The sequence below is a fragment of the Aricia agestis genome, chromosome 19 (assembly GCF_905147365.1).
Source record: "Aricia agestis chromosome 19, ilAriAges1.1, whole genome shotgun sequence".
NCBI lineage: Eukaryota > Metazoa > Arthropoda > Insecta > Lepidoptera > Lycaenidae > Aricia > Aricia agestis.
In genome coordinates this window covers 13,271,041-13,291,616 of record NC_056424.1, presented here as the reverse complement: position 1 = coordinate 13,291,616, position 20,576 = coordinate 13,271,041, and the positions used below count along the sequence as shown (strand labels likewise).

The following is a 20,576-nucleotide window of genomic DNA, read 5'->3' as shown; positions in this document are numbered from 1 at the left end:
TCAAGTCATATCCCTATTAAATTTACAGAACACTACCCCGGCGTAGTAATCGACGCCTGCAAGCGCTGCAATCCCCCACAAAAAAAAATCGGTAAGGTCTTCTACGGCCGCCTCCAGAAAGAGCTCCCCGATGTCTACCATCAACTCAGGAAGCACATGGACCCCGAGAACAAATACTTCAGCAACTTCTTGGCCGCTATGGACCTTTCGGAATAAATAAAAAACAAAAAAAATCAAGTAAAGAAATCGGAATGCAAAAATGTTCTAACGCCATACATTTGAATTGTTGTACCTAAGCAGGCCTTACCTGTAATAAACCATTAACATAATTAAGTTTTTTAAATTTTAATCATTTAACACCCTAGACTAGGGGTTGCCAAACAGTGCACCGCGGCGCTCTGGTGCGCCGCGGCAAGGCAAGAGGGACGCCGTCACAGTATTACAATATTTATTATTTACTATTTGGCGACGCGGACGCCGTGAGCCGATTCTTAAAATATAAATATAAATCAAAAACCTTTTAATTTCATTAAAATAAACCTTATGACTGCTGCGGAACCCTTCATGGGCAAGTCCAACTCGCACTTGGCCGCTTTTTTTTATTGAATCTTAGATACCTATTGGCCGTGTTCGTCGGCGTAATTTTTAGCGCATTCGCTGCAGTTATTGCGCATGTCCAAATCATGTCATGCCATGGCAACCACAACTGTTTACGACTTGACATTTAACCCAATTGCAATTTGTTGGTTGCTTTGCAATGAACAAAACAGTGGGAGAGCCATGCTTCGGCACGAATGGGCCGGCATGACCGGAGAAATACCACGCTCTCACAGAAAACCGGCGTGAAACAGCGCTTGCGCTGTGTTTCACCGAGTGAGTGAGTTTACCGGAGGTCCAATCCCCTACCCTATTCCCTTCCCTTCCCATCCCTACCCTCCCCTGTTACCCTATTCCCTCTTAAAAGGCCGGCAACGCACCTGCATCTCTTCTGATGATCTCTGGGTGACGGAAGTTGTTTTCCATCAGGTGACCCGTTTGCTCGTTTGCCCTCTTATTTCATAAAAAAAAACAATTAAATTTAAAAAAAAATCCAAGTGATCCATATCCATATTTTCCAAAATAAAATAATCAAACACTATCATAGCAGAGTCATAGTGTTAAATAAATTATTTGTGCGGCTGTTAGACAATTTAGGCTTATGTATTTATGTTTAGCTTTTATTATTTTAATCATGTATAAACAATTAAGACGTTGTTTACGACTTGACCAGCAACTTGTTATGGCGTTGCCATGACATCTTTTGGACGTGCCCAATAAAAGGTTTGTCCAAAAATACGCCGACGAACACGGCCACTATTACGGCCATTCCCAATATTTGATCTATCTCTGGTTTTGCCCTACTAGAGATAGGAATAACTCACAATTGACATAAAATATATTATGTCTCTAATGTCTAATGTGAGCTATTCCTATCTCTAGTAGGGCAAAACCAGAGATAGATCAAATATTGGGAACGGCCGTTAGACAATGCACGGCCAGTCTGAGATTAGCTAAGACCCAGAGACAAGAGTTGAAAAAAAATATGATAAAGTCAATATTTGTTAAACGGTGTTAAACGGATATCAACTGTCAAGTCCTTAGCGTGAGTGGATAACGCTTGCACGGAAAACGCTTGGATTTTGTCTAGAGACCCTGGAATCCATTCATAGGTAATTTCTAAAGTCTGCTGGTTCCAAGTACTTAGTAGTTAGTTCAGAAAGTTCATGTTTGGTAATTTTTCGTGGAGCAAAAAGTCTTTCATCTATCTTTTTCGCTTATTTATTTTTATTTTCATTGAGCCAATAGCTAAACCTACGAGAACATCAAGTTTTTGTTCCTTAACAGAACTGGAGCCATTAAGAAGACGTCTGGCCGAAGTCGCCGCTTGGTCACAACTGATTTAGTTACTAAATTAGGACAAGTGGAATAAGAAGCTTCTAATTAGTCTTCTTTTTAGGGTCCTAATTAGAACTTCTAAATACTAAATTTAAATGAAATAAGCGCTTAAGTATAGGGTACTTATAATTAAAATGAAAAAAACTTGTTAATGTTAATGATTTATTACAGCGGTACCTGCTTGCAAATTCGAATTTATGGCCGTAGAACATTTTTGAATTAAGTACGATTTTTTTTCATTTGTTTTTTTTTTATTCCGAAAGGTCCATAGCGGCCAAGAAGTTGCTGAAGTATTTGTTCTCGGGGTCCATGTACTTCCTGAGTTGATGGTAGACATCGGGGAGCTCTTTCTGGAGGCGGCCGTAGAATACCTTACCGGTTTTCTTCTGCGAGGGATTGCAGCGATTGCAGGCGTCGATTACTACGCCGGGGTAGTGTTCTGAAATATAAATCGAACTTAAAAGTAACAATTCACCATAACTATGCTATCCAATATCCATCCTTTAATGTTGTGAAAATAGGAATGTGTGTTTGACTATCTTGTGTCTGTCAGTGCGCTGTGTGGTTAGCTCTTTACAAATAGAGAGAAGAGCCTTTACAGGCTCTTTCATTTGGTACCCAACACGACACCGTAAGTTTTTTTTTATATTTTATGTCCCATAAAGGGCGCAGTATTACATAAGTAACGAACTATCAAGAGGCTCCCAACGACACTTTTTTATATCTTAAAAAGTGGGAGAGCCATGCTTCGGCACGAATGGGCCGGCTCGACCGGATAAATACCACGTTCTCACAGAAAACCGGCGTGAAACAGCGCTTGCGCTGTGTTTCGCCGAGTGAGTGAGTTTACCGGAGGCCCAATCCCCTACCCTATTCCCTTTCCTACCCTCCCCTATTCCCTTCCCTTCCCTACCATCCCCTATTACCCTATTCCCTCTTAAAAGGCCGGCAACGCACATGCAGCTCTTCTGATGCTGCGAGTGTCCATGGGCGACGGAAGTTGCTTTCCATCAGGTGACCCGTTTGCTCGTTTGCCCCCTTATTTCATTTAAAAAAAAAACTTCCATATCCATTAGCCCAGGTGATCCCAATCTTTTTCAGCCTGCGGCGCAGTTACACGTCACAATATTATGTCATCCAGGCCTACTCTACCTAGCTATTACAAAAAGATGCATACTTAAACACCTTTAATAGAGGTTAAACTGGTAAATAGTAGTTAATAAACAAATATTTAATCATTTACCGCGTTTATATAATTAATATCATAATTTAATTTTATATTATTTGTGGATAATGATGAAGGATCGACTCCCGGCGCCCCTCTCTCCTTTGCATTAGCCCATAACATAGTACAGCAGACTATACAGCGGCCAGCGCACAGTCCTGCATCGCACTATCGGAGTTTCTGAGATCGGCAAGATATTAGATAATATATGCAACGTCTGAAATGACATCAGTGTGCTTTGGCCTGACCGAGCCTGTTCTCTCGCTCAGTCTGAAGATTTTCTTCTGAGGCGCAAAAGGGGTGGGGTACCCTTGGGCGCCTCAGAAGAAATGGTCACCCGGACAAGAACACGTCTCCTCCCTCCTTTTTGCTACGCCATAGTCGGAGATATACTCACGTTTGTAGCTCAGCATCAGTTCATTGCAGGGTCCCTGGTTCATGAAGCACTTGGCGACAGCGGTGAGCTCGTCGTGGCTGAGCTTGGTGAAGTCGAAGTTGTCGTCTAACGTCACATGGTAGTCTTCAGCGGCGGCCACCGCCAGCACCAGAGCGCACGCGATCAGGAATTTCATCTGGAAAATGACAAATGTGTATCTTTTTCAACGTTATAAGCAAACGTGGCCGGTCTTCAAACGGACCTACGAATTTATCTATCCCGTTGTAAAGTTAAAGTAATGGTCAAAGTTATAAGGATTATGGTTATAGTTAAGGCTAATTTAACTTTGACCTTAACTTTGATCACAGAATTTGACAGTAGACGTTGCTGGTCCGAAAAGGTTTTAATACCTCGATCGTGGGAATAGCATACACAATAGATTTTCAATTGTCATTGCAGCCGGGTGCCGCTTGGAGATTGATGGGTTAAGACTATGCAGAATTCCTGAATATAAGCAACTTTTACAGCCTTCGACTTCGAACTCTAGTTATAAAGTATTTAAATAGTTTCTCCGATAGGGCAGAATCTTGATAGTGTAGTGTCATGTGTGAAGTTCAGGATTGTGTCAAATGAATTGAGGTCTAGCTGCCATTATCACTCTTCAAGTAACAACGCTTTACGCTACACCGGTTTTTTAGCAGGCCTTTGTATCTCGATGAGAAAGTCGATAGTAAAAGCACAGTGTACTTAAATAAATATTTTATTTTTTAGGGATTTAATATCAATAGCTTGCAGAGAAATAATTAGCTACAAAAATTGGCACTTTTCTAATTGATAATATGTAAATAAATACCTTTGTAATTACCTATCTATACTTTAATATTATAAAGCGGAAGAGTTTGTTAGTTTGTTTGTTTGTTTGTTTGAACGCGCTAATCGCAGGAACTACTGGTCCGATTTGAAAAATTCTTTCAGTGTTAGATAGCCCATTTATCGAGGAAGGCTATAGGCTATATTTTATCACGTATATACGAGTATAAAATACTAACTTGCGCTCTAAATTGGACAATCTTACAACGGAATTTCTAAAAACGATATCGAAAGGTCGCAATTGCACCACAATAAAATAAATTTCTATTATCAAAACAAGTCTACAAATTGACAAATCGTGCAACTAAAATATTTTTAACCTAACAACCTTTATACGTGGGAGAGCCACGCTTCGGCACGAATGGGCCGGCTCGACCGGAGAAATACCACATTCTCACAGAAAACCGGCGTGAAACAGCGCATGCGCTGTGTTTCGCCGAGTGAGTTAGTTTACCGGAGGCCCAATCCCCTACCCTATTCCCTTCCCTTCCCTCCCCTATTCCCTTCCCTTACCTACCCTCCCCTATTACCCTATTCTCTCTTAAAAGGCCGGCAACGCACCTGCAGCTCTTCTAATGCTGCGAGTGTCCATGGGCGACGACGGTAGTTGCTTTCCATCAGGTGACCCGTTTGCTCGTTTGCCCCCTTATTTCATAAAAAAGAAATCTTTTTGTTTCTCTGTTTTACTGAAAAACATGTTGGGGCCTCCTCATCTAAAGCCGCACTCACTCCTTTGCGCTCGCTCTTTACTCTTTTAGCGACAAAGATTTTTGGTAATTATGATGAGATATGGTGAAAGACTTTATCATTCCAAAACTATATAATTCAAGGTTTCTTGATAAAAATTATCAAAATTCACTACTGTATTGTAATTGTATGGGTTAATAATTTATTAATGATTCTTAGATAATAATTAAAGCAATGTTAGCCCAATACGACTTGATTGGGTTAGGTTAGATGGTTTAGCCATCGTGACGCCTTAGCCATCGTGGTTATTTTTTAAATAACGACGGAAGGCACGCTACGCGGGGCTCCGTCGACTCATAATTGAAGCCAGTTGTTTTTTTCTTTAGTAGCTTGTCAACCCCTAGAGTGCAATTCCTAAGCCGGAGGCTTAATTAATTTGCAATATATCAGTAAGGAACGCTTTGTGCGCGAATCCGACTCGCTCTTTGCCGATTGTTTATTTAAATTATTGTTTATAAACTGAGCTACCATTCAGTGTGCCAAAGCTTAGTCCATGTTAAAAGTTAGCACTTGATTTTTGTATTCTTAATTATATGAACATAACAGATTAAATTGGGTTTTATTTAGAATAAATGATGTTCCTAACAGTAATTTAGGTGATGGTTTTCCTTTAAAAAGTTTGTAGTATGTTTGTTGAACTAAGGAATTTTTAGATATACTATTTTAATAATAGTTATTTGTTCAGTAAAACAGTTTTGCAAATAACTTTAAATAGTAGGCTTAATTCGCATTATTTAGGGTGCATAATTAGTGTGCAAGTCAGTATTTTTGGTGAAACTTTCAAATATTTTGATTGAAAAAAGGGAATATACACATATTGATTTAAATACATGCCGAAAATAATATATTTACCTTAGAGGTTATCGGTTGGAAGTCTGTAGGAACTTGGAACACCTGATAGTTGTGTGATGTCTGTTTGGCAGTTCGTGTATTTATATGTGAGTATAGCAATTTATAATCCGATGGATTGTCAAAAAAATTAAGCCTTGAGGTTAATAAATAACAGAACATGATGTGTTCAATACCAAGGATAATCACTTACAATATCTAGTAATACATTATACAAAATATAGGTAAGTATATCTTTGTTTATATATAGTCATGTAGTATTTAAGTACCAATATATTTTCCCCCTTAATTAGATTTTGTTTACAAGGGCGTCGCCAAGGGGGGGGCAAAGAGGGGCAGCTGCCCCCCCCTAGAGATTCTAAAAAAGTTGCCAAATATAATGCAAACAACGACCACTATAAATTAAAATCTGATAATTAAAAAAAAATACTTAGCTTTACACATTGGACTCTGTACTGTCACAGAATATATATTTATATAGTACTAAGATACTGTTTTTACAATCGCTGTAGATGTAAGGCTCGTAGTACAAGTGAAAACCTTCATGTGCTGTCGACTTTACCTACAATTCATACCTACTTTTCTCATTCGTAGAGAATAAGAAAAGTATGAATTGTAGTAGGTAAAGTCAACTTGCGCCATCGGCTGGCGACGCCCTTGTTTGTTTAGAAAACTACACAGAAACACGTAACGGACAGACAGAATAATATTATGAGTATTAATACTCATAATATTATTCTGTCATACTTTAAGGAGTGAGCACACTGAGACGGGCCGTGCCGGGGCTCATCGCAAAAATCCGCCTCCATACAATTTGTATGGAGGCGGAAATCCGCTTCGCCCCGACACAGTGTGCGAAACGCGCATCCGCTTCCATACAAATTGTATGGAGGCGGATTTTTGCGATGAGCCCCGGCACGGCCCGTCTCAGTGTGCTCACTCCTTAATACGTGATACACGATTTTTGGTCGGCTATGATTGAAGCCTGTTTGTTGCAAACAAAGTACAAACGTTGGCGTTGAGCCATTAATATTTTTTATGAGAGTAGGCCACCGCCTCATGTAGGAAATCTGTGACGCGGCCGCCCAGAGACGATTTTTTTAAAGAACATGCGACTTTTGGTGCTCTTTTTGTCATTTTTTTAAGTCAAGTAATAATAAAAGTTTAAGTATAAAAAGAAATCATTATCGCAACAAAATTCGTCCTCCATCATAGTAGGGGAGGGTGCTATTTGTGTAGTCACTCGAGCGTCATGGATATATACAAAAATAATAAGAGCGTTTTTTATTTTAGGGTTCAGAAACTGCAGCGATTTTAAAAGTTTGAAAAAGAAAATATATTCAGAAAATTGCTTATTTAGGTAAATCATAAATATACTTACCTATTTTAGACAACAAGGGCTAAATTATTTAGTTTAGTGAAAAATAAAATATCTGCGAAGCTTAGGTAGGAAAATATTATGACTTATGTTAGCTTTATTTTTTTTATTATTTATATTAATTTTAAAATGTCCTTACAGGCTTACCTAACATTTGAATTATCAGTGCTATGGAAGCTTTCTTCGACTAAACATCCCCTATCTTAATCTGACAGATCCGACGACATTTTGATATAAAAAAAAAATATCCCACCACGTGAGAAATCTGATTTCTATACCATGATAACTAGACAGTAGACACATACAGTCGGAAGCCTACTGCCTATACAAGCTTAATCTGACACGCTCGAGCTTGTCCCGAAATCCCCTCTTCCCTTTTATGCATCCTACCGCCTACGAGACTAAATTCTACTACGTCACCGGGAACTTATCCGGTACCGGACTCGCAGTATGCGGCCGAGGTGGAAGATATTTTATAGCTTACCCCCCACCAACGACTAAAGTACGAAAAATTGAAAAGCAAACCAATTCAGCCCCTTTTGTAATTTTGATAGAATGTTCTAGATGGTATTCCGTATCGAATGAGACCAAAATCATAATTTTCGGTGCATGAGATCAGGTTTTGAGGAAAATGGCACTTGTGCACCAGACTATTACCTGATTTTTTCCTTCATTAACTGTACAGTGTACTATTACGGCGGTTCCCAATATTTGATCTATCTCTGGTTTGGCCCTACTAGAGATAAATAAACTTATTAGTTATTAATGTTAATAATTTATTACAGGCACCTGCTTACAATTATTCGAATGTATGGTGGCCGTAGAACATTTTTGCATTACGATTTATTTATCATTCGATTTTTTTTTGTTTTTTTGTTTATTCCGAAAGGTCGATAGAGGCCAAGAAGTTGCTGAAGTATTTGTTCTCGGGGTCCATGTGCTTCCTTAGTTGATGGTAGACGTCGGGAAGCTCTTTCTGGAGACGGCCGAAGTAGACCTTGGAGATTTTCTTCTGTTTGGGGTTGCAGCGATTGCAGGCGTCGATTATTACAGCGGGGTAGTGTTCTGAAATATAAATCAAACATCAAAGGAACAATTCAGTATTCACCTTATCTACAGCATGACTGGTGAGACATGATCAATACTCGAGGACGTGATATTTGGCTATTATATTAGTTGAAAAAAATATAAAAAAATAATATCAATTGATCACTGCTGATGCTGTATAATATCCTATAATGTTGTAAAAATAGGAATGTGTGTTTGACTATTTTGTGTCTGTCAATTCAGTGCGCTGTGTGGTAAACTTCTTGGCTGTGTGTTAGCTCTTTACAAATAGAGAGAAGTCGAGCCTTTACAGGCTCTTTCATTTGATACCCAACACGACACCGTAAGTTATTTTTTTCCTTTATGTCCACTAGAGGGTGCTGTTATGTTATACAATATAGTACAATAATCAAAATAATATTATGTTACCGTGACGTCATGACGTAGCCTATTACTAATGAAGGATCAAGAGGTTTCCAACGACACTTCATTTGTGTCTTATTATATTATCTAGAAGTTTTGGGGGAATAGAACATTCATAGCTACATAATTACAATGTAAGTATACTAATATACATTGTATGTAGCTATGAATGTTAATCATTGAGATACTATTATTTACTTAGACCCAGTTTCATCAAGCAATGTTAAATAAATAATGGCTTGTTAAATCAGTTAATGGCCTGTTAGAGCTATCGAGCGTTCCACCATGCCCTAATGTCATGTTAAATCACCTAACACGGTGTTAAACACGGAATATATAACACTACAGGAAAGGGCATACGGGCGTGGCCCGCGTGCCATAGTTATGTCCAGCTGGACATAACTTTACTCGCACGCAACAGGAAATTCGTGAGTACGGATTTAAACCTTATGTTAGTTGACGTAAGGTGTAAAATTGCGTACAAATTCAAGTCTTATCATATTTAGCTGTCAAGCGCCATCTAGCGTTGAATAACTGAACTCGGTAGTCAGAGCCGGTATTGCTAAATTTAAATTCTTCTTTATTTCAAAAGGGTTAGGGTTGTTTTTACGACATTGTATTTAAAAAAGAAATCTCTTGCAGTTTCAATGAAACTTACTTGCTATGGCCCTTCCTTTAGTGTTATATGTGTGTTAAATTTAATTAAAACTACTTTCAAAGACAATAACATGCAATATCAATAAAAGAATCTGTTTTGACTTTTGAGTCTTTCCGCCATGTTTCCGCTACATCCTTATTATTAATTACTTTCATAGTTATAAATAATTATTTATTTTCACTTTGCCAAAATTCAGCCTTCGGATTTTCCTTGACATTGCAAATATACTAACTTGTATCAGAATTACCAAACCGAAAGTAAATAAAAGTTTGTATTATGATTCATGTTTTCAGCTTTGACTTTGAATAATAATTATTAGCCTGGTAAATTAAGAAGAACTATTATAGGGTAACAAATGTATGCGATCGTGATATTTTAATTTGGTCGCATTATCTACTATTATACTACTATGGAAGAAAGTGACACATTGCAGCAAACATGTCGTATTAATCTTGTACATTGCAATTTCGTCGCCTTATAACAAGAATGAACGAATTGATAGTTGTTCACTCGTTGTTCACTTAACATTGCATTTACTAATCCGCTGTTAAATTTTTACTGTGGGACATAAGTATTTTAACAGTCTGTTTAATTTTCCAAGGTCCGTTAAGTAATGCCTTGTTAGGATTTAACAAACAGAGGTTGTGTTAAAGAGGCCCATTCACGGCAGTTCTGCCGTGAATGGGCCTCTTTATAATACTTTAAATAGCGGAGTATATGGGAGTATACGCGTTTTGTTTGTTTTAGCGGCGTTTTTGAAATCGGCAAGACTTATAACAATGTTATACAGCGTCTTAAATAACGTCTGTGTGCTTTGGCCTGGGCCCTGGCCGAGCATGCTATCTCGCTCCGTCCGAAGATATTCCTTTGAGGCGCCCAAGCATACCCCACATTGGTAAACACGTTACACGCCTCCTTCTAAATATCATCATCATCACTCCTAAAATCACTCTCCTTTTTGCTTTGCCATAGTCGGATAATATACTCACGCTTGTAGCTCAGCAACAGTTCATTACAAGGTCCCTGGTTCATGAAGCACTTGGCGACAGCGGTGAGCTCGTCGTGGCTGAGCTTGGTGAAGTCGAAGTTATCGTCCTTCGTCACCAGGTAGTCTTCAGCGGCGGCCACCGCCAGCACCAGAGCGCACGCGATCAGGAATTTCATCTGGAAAATTATTAAGTAAAAAAATTATGACCAGGGTTTCAGAGATGAAATTTAAATTTGGTTTGGTTAGTTAATTGAAGGGGAGGGGTGTTCACGGTTAGTATTAGCACAGAATACATCCTGCTAGTGCAACGAAAGACTTACTTACAAGTCTAAGTAAGAATGAGTAATTCAGGAGATCCATACTTATATTATAAATGCGAAAGTGTGTCTGTCTGTCTGTCCGTCTGTCTGTCTGTTACCTCTTCAAGTCTTCACGCTCAAACCGCTGAACCGATTTTTCTGAAATTTGGCATAGAGATACTTTGAGACCCGGGAAAGGACATAGCATACTTTTTGTCCCGGAAAAATGTACGGTTCCCGCGCGATAAACGAATTTTGGAGCAACGGAGTTGCGGGCGTGATCTAGTCTATACTAATATTATAAAGCGTGTAGAGTTTGTTAGTTTGTTTGTTTGTTGAACGCGCTAATCTCAGGAACTACTGGTCCGATTTGAAAAATTCTTTCAGTGTTAGATAGTCCATTTATCGAGGAAGGCTATAGGCTATATTTTATCACGCTAAGACTAATAGGGGCGAAGAAATAGAGGAAAATGTGGAAAACACGGGGAAATTATTTGAAAGGGCTATTTGAACGCACTAATCTCAGGAACTACTGATTATCGAGAAAGGCTGCAAGATATATTTTATCACGCTAAGAATAGAATAGAATAATTATTTATTTGCAGCTACATATTACTTACTATTACAACAAGATACAATAAAAATAACTTAAATTATGATAATATAACAACAAAATAATGACAATTTCTAAATAAATCAGCCGCAAATTGGACCAAGCTCGGCAGTTTTGGCACACCTAGCAGGTATCCAACGCCGGTCTTCCGCTTGACCCATTCCGTGACCTCACAGCCGTCCCAACTTCCCAAGTCTCCTAGGACTAAAAGGAGTTAAGAAATAGACGAAAATGTGATAAAAACGGGGGACATTATTTGAACGGGCTTATCTTACGAACTACTAGAGCATTTTTTCTGTTATTTTTTTTTTAACCGAACTAATTGTGGTCGGTAGACATTCGGATAATCGAAAAACCATATAACTGAGGACCGGAAAATCGGGTGTCTACCGTATGTCGAGAAAAATCGGCCAAGTGCGAGTCAGACTTGCACACGAAGGGTTCCGTAAGTCGTAACGTTATAGAGCAAAAACATGCCCCCCCCCCCTTAAATATTAATTTTGTTAAAATTTTATTATTAATGATTATTAAAGTACACATACCTATAATTTAGGATTATGTGAAAGGGGTTTGGGTAATGTTGGCGTCATTTTTGAAGTTCGCGGCCACTCACCAAACATATATATATATATATATATATGAAAGAACATATCAAAGGGAATAAACTTTATTATGATGGACATAATATAGCTAAACTATATCGGAGCCGAGATATATTATGGCTATTTCAAGTTTTTATTTTAACTAAAAATATAGGTACTTACCTATTCAATAGTTTTATCTCTGGCCGCTAGAAAAACAAATGACGCCACAGGTCCATACAAAGTTACTCAGTTCCCTTACCATTATTGATAAGGGGGCTACCACAAATTACGTTAGGTGTTTTTTTTATACTTTTTGCCCCCCAAAATATTTATTCTATTTTATTTTTAGTATTTGTTTTTATAGCGGAAACGCAAATACACAATCTGTGAACAGAAGTCTAGCTATTGCGGTTCTTGAGATACAGCCTGGAGACAGACAGACAGACAGACAGACAGACAGACAGACGGACGGACAGACAACGAAGTGTCAGTAATAGGGCCCCGTTTTTACCCTTTGGGTACGGAACCCTAAAAAGACTCATAGTAATTACCTACACCCCTAGATTTAAGAAGTGTCGTGGCTATCAGCTGCACTTATATTTATGAAATAATATTTTTGTTAACTATTTATTTATTTAAATGATATTTAAGTAAATGTTATAAACTATTAGTATAAATTAAATAAATTAATATAATATTTACCTTGGAGGTTATCGGTTGGAAGTCTGTATGAACTTAGAACACGATAGTTGTATGATGTCTGTTTGGCAGTTCGTGTATTTATATGTGAGCACTGCAATTTATAATCCGATGCAATTGTCAAAAAAATGGTGGATAATAAATAATAGAACACGATCTGTTCAATACTAAAAATACATTCAGAGTTGTATCTGAATTTGCATAGATATACAGGGTGTCACAAAACTAGGGTGTCACAAAACTTTAGGGTTTATATGAGTCCCGTGTCTCTATAGTTCACTGTAAAGGTAGCAGCGCTAAATGAGCAATTTTTTTTCACTTTTGTATGGGAAAACTCGTGACACTGGGGCGCTTGCCCATACAAATCACAAAAAAAAATTTTGGCCCTACAGCTTACGCACATGGGGCAGCGAAAAAAAGTGGCCTACTCTCGTAAAAGATATAAATCTATACTAATATTATATAGCGGAAGAGTTTGTTTGTTTGAACGCGCTAATCTCAGAAACTACTGGACCGATTTGAAAAATTATTTCAGTGTTAGATAGCCCATTTATCGAGGAAGGCTATAAATTATTTGAAATTGCTTATTATCTTAAGAATTACTGGAGCATTTTTTATGTTATTTGGCACACTAGAAGAATAGACCACATGAAGGGACATAGGCTATTTTTTTGCAAAAAAAAAATGTTTGGTTTCCGTGAAATTCCTAAATTCCTAATATTAAAAATACTATTACTAATATTATGCAAGACTAGACGTTCCGCGCGGCTTCGCCCGCGTAAATTAGATATTTCACAGACAAATTAGTCCACAAAAAATAGCCTATGATCCTTTACGTTGTCTACTTCTTATCTGTGCCAGCGCCAAATAACAGAAAAATTGCTCCCGTAGTTCGTGAGATAAGCCCTTTCAAATAATTTCCCCCGTTTTTTCCACATTTTCCTCTATTCCTTTGCTCCTATTAGTCGTAGCGTGATAAAATATAGCTTATAGACTTTCTCGATAAATGGACTATCTAACACTGAAATAAATTTTTCAAATCGAACCAGTAGTTCCTGAGGAGATTAGCGCGTTCAAATAAGCACTTTCAAATAATTTCATCCCGTTTTTTCCACATTTTCCTCTATTTCTTAGCTTATATTAGTTGTAGCGTGATAAAATATAGCCTACCGCTTTATAATATTAAGTATAGATGTTATGGTTCATTTTCATTGGTCGATAGGGCCCGCATGCGGGGTGCGGGAGATTTCTGAAACGCATGCCACAGAGCCCGCATTCGGGGTACCGTTTTCATTAGTCGATAGGGCCCGCAGGGCTGGGGAGAACCAGTTACAGACGTTCTTGCCATGGAATAACAATTGATGTTACGCGGAGCAATTTTTACTGTCTGTGATTTATTGAAGAAGAAACTATTGGCGTCCGCGTCACTGAAGGAGAAGAGAAAAAGATTTTGGTTGCGAACTTTGCTGAAAAATAGAAACAGGCATGGCGCGTCAGAAACATTGTGTGAGGAGTTACAATTGCATTTGGAGTGTGATACAGTAGAAGATCATGATAATTTTTTTAGATTATCTAATAACTTATTTGAAGATTTATTAAATAAAATAGAAACACGACTTCAGAAAAAAAGACACTCAATTTCGTGAGGCATTATCTCCAAGATTAAAACTTGCGCTCACATTACGTTATTTAGCTACCTACTGGAGATTTTTGCAGAATACGCATTATCACTATAAAATAAGTAAGTATATTTTGTATTTCAATTTTAACACAGCTGCGAAACATAATTACACTTTTGGTAGTAATTTAATTAAACCTAAGTACTAAATCATTAAATGAAATTAAAAAAAAACATCTGCTTTGACAAGATTGCCGCCACCTACGTGTTTGAATCTTAGTATTTTATATATTTTGTTAAACCTCAAACTTACAGAAAAATTGGTGCCATACTGTTACAAATCGTTCGAATTACGAATGAAATCTTAGGATTTTGAAAAAATATTGTTCACATTCACGACCTCCCACAGGCATGGCATTATCAGACTTCTATTTATGATCATACAGGGAACTGTTAAAAAAAGTTTCAGGGTGGTACAAATAAAAAAAAATCTCCTTTGCAGTAGTATGGCGGCCATTGGGAACCGTCGGAAACGTGGCAACTCGCGTCCCGCAAGCTGTATATCGACCGATGAATTTCATTGGTCGATATCACGGTCGGTATAAAGCATGCGGGCAATCCCCGCAGGCGGTGTAACGAACACGTATCGACTTGTAACTTTCATTGGTCGTTATCTCGGCTGCGGGGATTGCCCGCATGCTGTATAACGAACGAGTGAACGACCGATGAAAATGAGCCATTAGTGTACATGTTACGCTTAAAGACCGAAAACGCTCAGTGAGCGAAAAAATGGCTCACAACGCGTTGTGAAACACGTAGTAAAACGACCACGACGCGAAATCGACAGCGACTCTGTTTTTAATGAAACAAGGCGTCAGGCGTCATTTTTATAGTGCCCAAGTGTGTGCGCAATACACAAGAGCACTCTGGTTTCAATGAAACCAGGCCAGTTACGCATGAGTAATTTTATAGTGCCCAAGTGTGCGCAATACACAAGATCACTCTGGTTGCAATGAAACCAGGCCAGTTACGCAGGAGTAATTTTATAGTGCCCAAGTGTATGCACAATAAACAAGAGCACTATTCTTTACTCTCATAATTTGGTCGCAGCTCGACAAGGCTTTAAATGAACGTGGGTGACATTGACGGGAGCGCTGCTGGTAAAGGAGAACTGTCAAAAATGACGTTTGTATGATAGAAGCGTTAAGTTCCTTTTTTCGCCACGTTCATAAAGATTATAGAGCCTTGTCGAACTCAAACCCATCTTCGCGTACCCAAAATCTTAGCGTAGCAGCAGTTAGCACTCATGCTATTAGAAAGTATTCGGCAAAGACCTCGCTAATTGCTTACCAGCGTCCAGCACCAGTGACATCGTAAGGGGTGGGCGATGGGGGCAACCGCCCACGGGCCACGGCCTCGCGGTCCAAGATGCCACTCACGGCGCACCCCTTTACGAGGCTTTTTTCAAACATTTACGAGTAATGATACTCAAATATATTTTTTATAAATAAAAATTTGAGTATCAAAAATTTCTTTCTTTCAACAAAATATTAGTTAAGTAATGACTTGATTGTGCACGTCCTATCTGCTGTCTTTTACATATTGTATCTCTTCGTAGGGCTGCTGTAAGAGATTTCTTTTAGAAGTAAGTAGTTCCTTTGTATCGTCTTTCCGTGTTATGTAATTGTATCTTTAATCTTTATTGTGTTTCTTGTGTACAATATAGAGTTAAATAAATAAAATAAAATCCGTCTCCTTGCGTCATCCATCAGGGGGCCTCGCAAAACATATTTTGCCCACATCAAATTTAGGTCTTGCCCCGCCACTGAACACCACCATTTCATAAAACCACATAGAAACACTTGACGGACAAACAAATAAGATATTATTGTTATTATATTAGTAGATGTATTATAATTATTTTTAACAAAAGCTAACATTTTTACTTATGCGTGAGGCACGTTTTTTGTTCAGGTATGATCTAAGTGTATGTGTCTACTCTGACCTAAGTGTTCCGTGTTTATTGTAAGATGTCAATGATGTTTTTGATAAATATAGATACTTAATATGACCGTTTTATTCTTAGAAACTCAAAATATAAAACAATCTTTGTCTGACACTTTTTTTACAAGGGTTTTTTATTCAAATCAATTCAATTATTAAGTATGTAATTTATTTCAAATTTTCATCCACAGTGTTAGTTTCTACAATAGGTCCTTATTATAGTGTTAGTAAAAATAAAAATAAGTTGGAATTACATTACATTAAATTTATGGCAACCAAGCTATCGGGGCAAGGTGCTGCAGTCTGCACCCAATGCTTCAACAACATGGAATCCCACCTGCTTCCAAACACATTCAGGAGTCTGTTTGGACCATAGACTTAATATATACTTATAGGTTTATGGTTTGGACCATAGACTTAATATATAGCATTATAGGTTTATGGTTTGGACTGTTTTGCACACGCACCCTGGCGCAATATACAAGCAAAAATTGTACCCTATTTTTCTTATCTTTTACAATTTCCTTTATGCTATCAACATTTATTTCTAATCCTATTTTCATCTCCAGATCATATTTTGGCCTCGAGTATATTGATTATTGGGCATTCTGTTAGAAGATGTGGTACATCTTCTATTTTACTAGGGTCACACCTGCACGATGGGCTCTCTTTGCACTTGAAGTGGTACAGATACCCAGAGAGCCCACCGTGCCCGGTCAGTGCCTGTGTTATTTCTTTAATGACTTTAACCTCCTTAAAGACCTTGTGAGCTGCCCCTATATCCTGTGTAAATTTTAGTGACACCTCCAGTTCCCTCTTGGTACTTTCGATCCCACTCACCGAGACCGGACACAGGTCATAATGGGGTTTAACCCTCAGTCCAACTGCAGCTTCTTTGGCCAAATCGTCGGCGCGTTCGTTTCCCGTTAGTCCCACGTGTGCCCAGAACCACAGTATAGCAATATTAGTAGGGATATGTGACATATCAATATGACATATCATATGTCATATTGCTATACTGTGCCAGAACGGAGATATCTCTCTGTTCTGGTTCAAGGCACACACGATGTTCTTCTTAGTTTGTAAAGCAACCTTATTAAGTACCTAATGGTTCCGGCGCTGCACACGGCTAGATTGCCGTATTTAGAGCAACTTTCGAGGCTCTGCTCAGCGCAAGAAGTTCCGCCTGATAGACTGTAGTGATTATTAATTTTAACTGTGACATAAAGACGTGTTATAGGACAAACATTTTAGAGACATTAAGTTACGTATGGACATGTTTTAGATCTTTACAATTTACATTCATGAACGTTGTAACATTTTACTTAATAAATCAGTGTAAGAACGGCACTCATCGGGTTTGGTTGTTTCATTCCATCCCTATCTATCTGTAGCAGTGTTGCCAAATCAGGGGATTTCCCCCTAGATTTAAGGGGTTTTCGACCAAGATAAGGGCAAAATATGGGCAAAATAGGCGGATTTCCCCGTAGATTTACCTAGATTTAGGGGGTTTTCGACCAAGATAGGGGCAAAATAGGGGATAGATGTTCAGGGGTGCGTCGCCGAGACTATCTGGCAACACTGATCTGTAGAAACACTACAACTTATAATTAAGTAAGGTCCAGCGAGGCTATTGTAACTAAAAAAGATGCCACCAAAATTTCAAACTTTTGTATCATCATCAGTACAAAATTTGGCGTAGAAATAAGAATACATATAAGTTGCAGATATATCAATTTATACTCTTGATTTATCAAAAAGAGATAAAAGACTGCTTTATAGAGTAAATTGACATTTATTCTCAACATTTGACGTAAATAGTTACAATAACTCCAAGCCGAGGTAAATGCAACTAATGGTAGTTAGTATGACTGTCATTACAGTTCAAAATATAAAATTGTGGTTTATCATTCAAAAACATATTATTTATTTAAATATGAACTTTATGCAGCGGTATGACGGTTTAATTTACAGGAAATTAAAGTAAAAAAAATAATGGGGCTAATGCGACTTGTTTCATAGTCACATTGTGTTGGGATATTACAATGGGAAATTTATCGACAAATTAAAGAATATTTTTTTTATTATCTATATATTATATTTTATTATCCCTGGCTCTCTTTAGGTAGGAATGTACAAGTTTGTAAATTTCGTTAATTGGCTAATACGGTATTGATTTATTTAATCGATACCGTATTATTATTAACTTGTTCCATAACATATTATATAATTATACCTACAGTGTGTTTATTAATTAAGTACCAATTTTTAGGTGTTGCTTGATTTAACTTGTTTTAAATTGATTTAACTCGTAGCTTGTATTATAGATTGAAGCTACCCCTAAATATTTGCAACCGTTAACGATAGTTGAATACATTCAACTATCGTTAACGATTGCAAAACCACTTTTGCTCTAAGACTTCAGTAGGAAATTACAAAATAAAATAATTAGAATTTGGAGATATTTTTTTATTATGGCACTAAGAGAAATAAAATAAAGATGTTACTTTGACTGTAAGAATAATACTATTTGAAGCAAATAGATACTTATTAAATTAACAATTCGTTTATAAGAACAACTTAAACATTCAACAACTTCCAACTTAGTCGTAGTTTTTTTTAAATAATCTTATAACGATTTTTTTACTTAGAATTAGTCATTATAAAATATATGAAAGAAAAAACACTCGAAAACAAGACAAAAATTTGTAAAAATTGCGATTAACAAAAATAAATGTATATTCTAAAGCCTCATCACAAAACTGCCTACTTATCTAAAAGACAAAGATACAATATAGTTATGACCCTGTATGAAAACAATATGACTACCGTACCGTACGTTTTTATTGAACATTAAATTCACTAAAATCGTAATTAAATATTAACTGCCCACGTCTAGCGACTTTCGGCTCCGGTAACACTACACTTATGTCGTCTAAGTATTTTATGACACATACATCGTCTACCGTTGGATAGCTGAACGTAGTGCCCTTTTCAAACCTAGAATTTTTCACTTTTCTTACAAATTTCATTGTGGGGCATTTTGCATCATCCAGAGTCATAACTTTTCCAACGAAATGTTTCACGCTTTTTTTTGTGCAGAATCGGACGATAGCCCAGTCATTTTCTTTCAAATTAAATTCTTTTTCAGTATCATATTGGATGTCATGAACACCAAATGGTATTTCCAGTTCGGAATTATCGTTTTGCGTTAGCTGGTGTAAGATATCATCAGTAACTTCTGCTTCTTCTTCTAAACATTCAGCTAGAAAATGATCAAGTGTTTCACTATCTGAATCGTCTGTGCCATCAAAACTAAAATTGGTAGATAATGAGTCTGAGCTGGATTCACTATTATAAAGTTTCCGTCTTCTCTTTATGGAATTTCTTTGGATAACTGTTTTTCTTGTAGAGTATTGTCTTTTTCTTGGTTTTTTAACGATGTTTGCTTTTGAAGCTAGCTTTTTCTTTTTTTTCTTCGTTTCTTTTTCATCATATTGGTTTTCTTTCTCAGACTGCTGATCTTCATTCAATGTTGACCCTTTACTTTTTCTTTGCTTTTTAGCTTCCTTTTCTTTTCTTTCCTGCAACTCATTTTTCATTCGCTCTATTGTAGTTGGGTATGTTAACACTTCTGCACCTTGAGTATTTATACGCTTTTTCGACTTTTTGGGTATATCGTTCCGAGCAATAGACTGTAAAATTAACTGTTCAAATGATATGTGCTCTTCATGTTGGGAATAGAAAGTTTTATTGATACTAGATACTGCAGGTACGATTACTTCATCGGATAGAACTGTGATACGCTTATTTGGTGGTAGTAGTTTGTAACCGTCAGTACCGTTTCCTGATCTGTATAAAGTCAAATTATTGTTTTTCTCATTTAATATTGGAATCTCCTTACTCGCAGGTTTAACACTCACCAGGCTTTTAAAATTTGTTTTTGAATTTATTTCGAATATTGAATTAATATTACTAATTACGATACTCAAAAGACTTTGCACTTTTTGGTCAGATTTTTGAAGATCACAGTTATTAACTACTTCTCCGAAGGATATTTCTGTAAAACAATCTTCAAACTCGTGAGCACTGGTTGGTTTTATGTGTTGCTGCCATTTCAACCATGACAAGGAATCAAATTTTGTCTCTTCAATTGCATGCCGATTAACGGGGTAAATTCCAGTCTTTTTAAATCCGTTTTGTAGTATAACGGGATTAAGTGAATCCCAAATTTCTGTGATAATCCGAGCAAAATCTGCCTTG

The 20,576-nt window shown here is 37.3% G+C and overlaps 2 protein-coding genes across 2 annotated transcripts; both read right to left on the bottom strand.

Moving 5' to 3' along the window:
* Window positions 1-2,130: 2,130 nt before the first annotated feature.
* Window positions 2,131-6,099, bottom strand: LOC121736656. The gene is made up of 3 exons (XM_042127985.1): window positions 6,006-6,099; window positions 3,558-3,732; window positions 2,131-2,374 (listed from the first exon to the last, which is right to left on the bottom strand). Exons 2-3 carry the CDS (start codon window positions 3,730-3,732, stop codon window positions 2,187-2,189), a joined length of 363 nt encoding a protein of 120 aa, XP_041983919.1. The 5' UTR covers window positions 6,006-6,099; the 3' UTR covers window positions 2,131-2,186.
* A 2,079-nt stretch (window positions 6,100-8,178) lies between these two features.
* On the bottom strand, window positions 8,179-12,809 carry LOC121736369 (allergen Tha p 1-like). Its single transcript, XM_042127527.1, has 3 exons — window positions 12,695-12,809; window positions 10,498-10,672; window positions 8,179-8,445 (listed from the first exon to the last, which is right to left on the bottom strand). The coding sequence occupies exons 2-3, from the start codon at window positions 10,670-10,672 to the stop codon at window positions 8,258-8,260; spliced, it is 363 nt and encodes a 120-aa protein (XP_041983461.1). The 5' UTR covers window positions 12,695-12,809; the 3' UTR covers window positions 8,179-8,257.
* Window positions 12,810-20,576: the final 7,767 nt, after the last annotated feature.

Bases quoted from the DNA above. Each gene is read 5' to 3' on its own strand.
- LOC121736369 (XM_042127527.1), bottom strand. From the start codon at position 10,672: ATGAAATTCCTGATCGCGTGCGCTCTGGTGCTGGCGGTGGCCGCCGCT. The intron at 8,446-10,497 runs GTGAGTATATTA...TTTATATTTCAG, and splicing joins ACTGTTGCTGAGCTACAAGC to AACACTACCCCGCTGTAATA.
- LOC121736656 (XM_042127985.1), bottom strand. From the start codon at position 3,732: ATGAAATTCCTGATCGCGTGCGCTCTGGTGCTGGCGGTGGCCGCCGCT. The intron at 2,375-3,557 runs GTGAGTATATCT...TTTATATTTCAG, and splicing joins ACTGATGCTGAGCTACAAAC to AACACTACCCCGGCGTAGTA.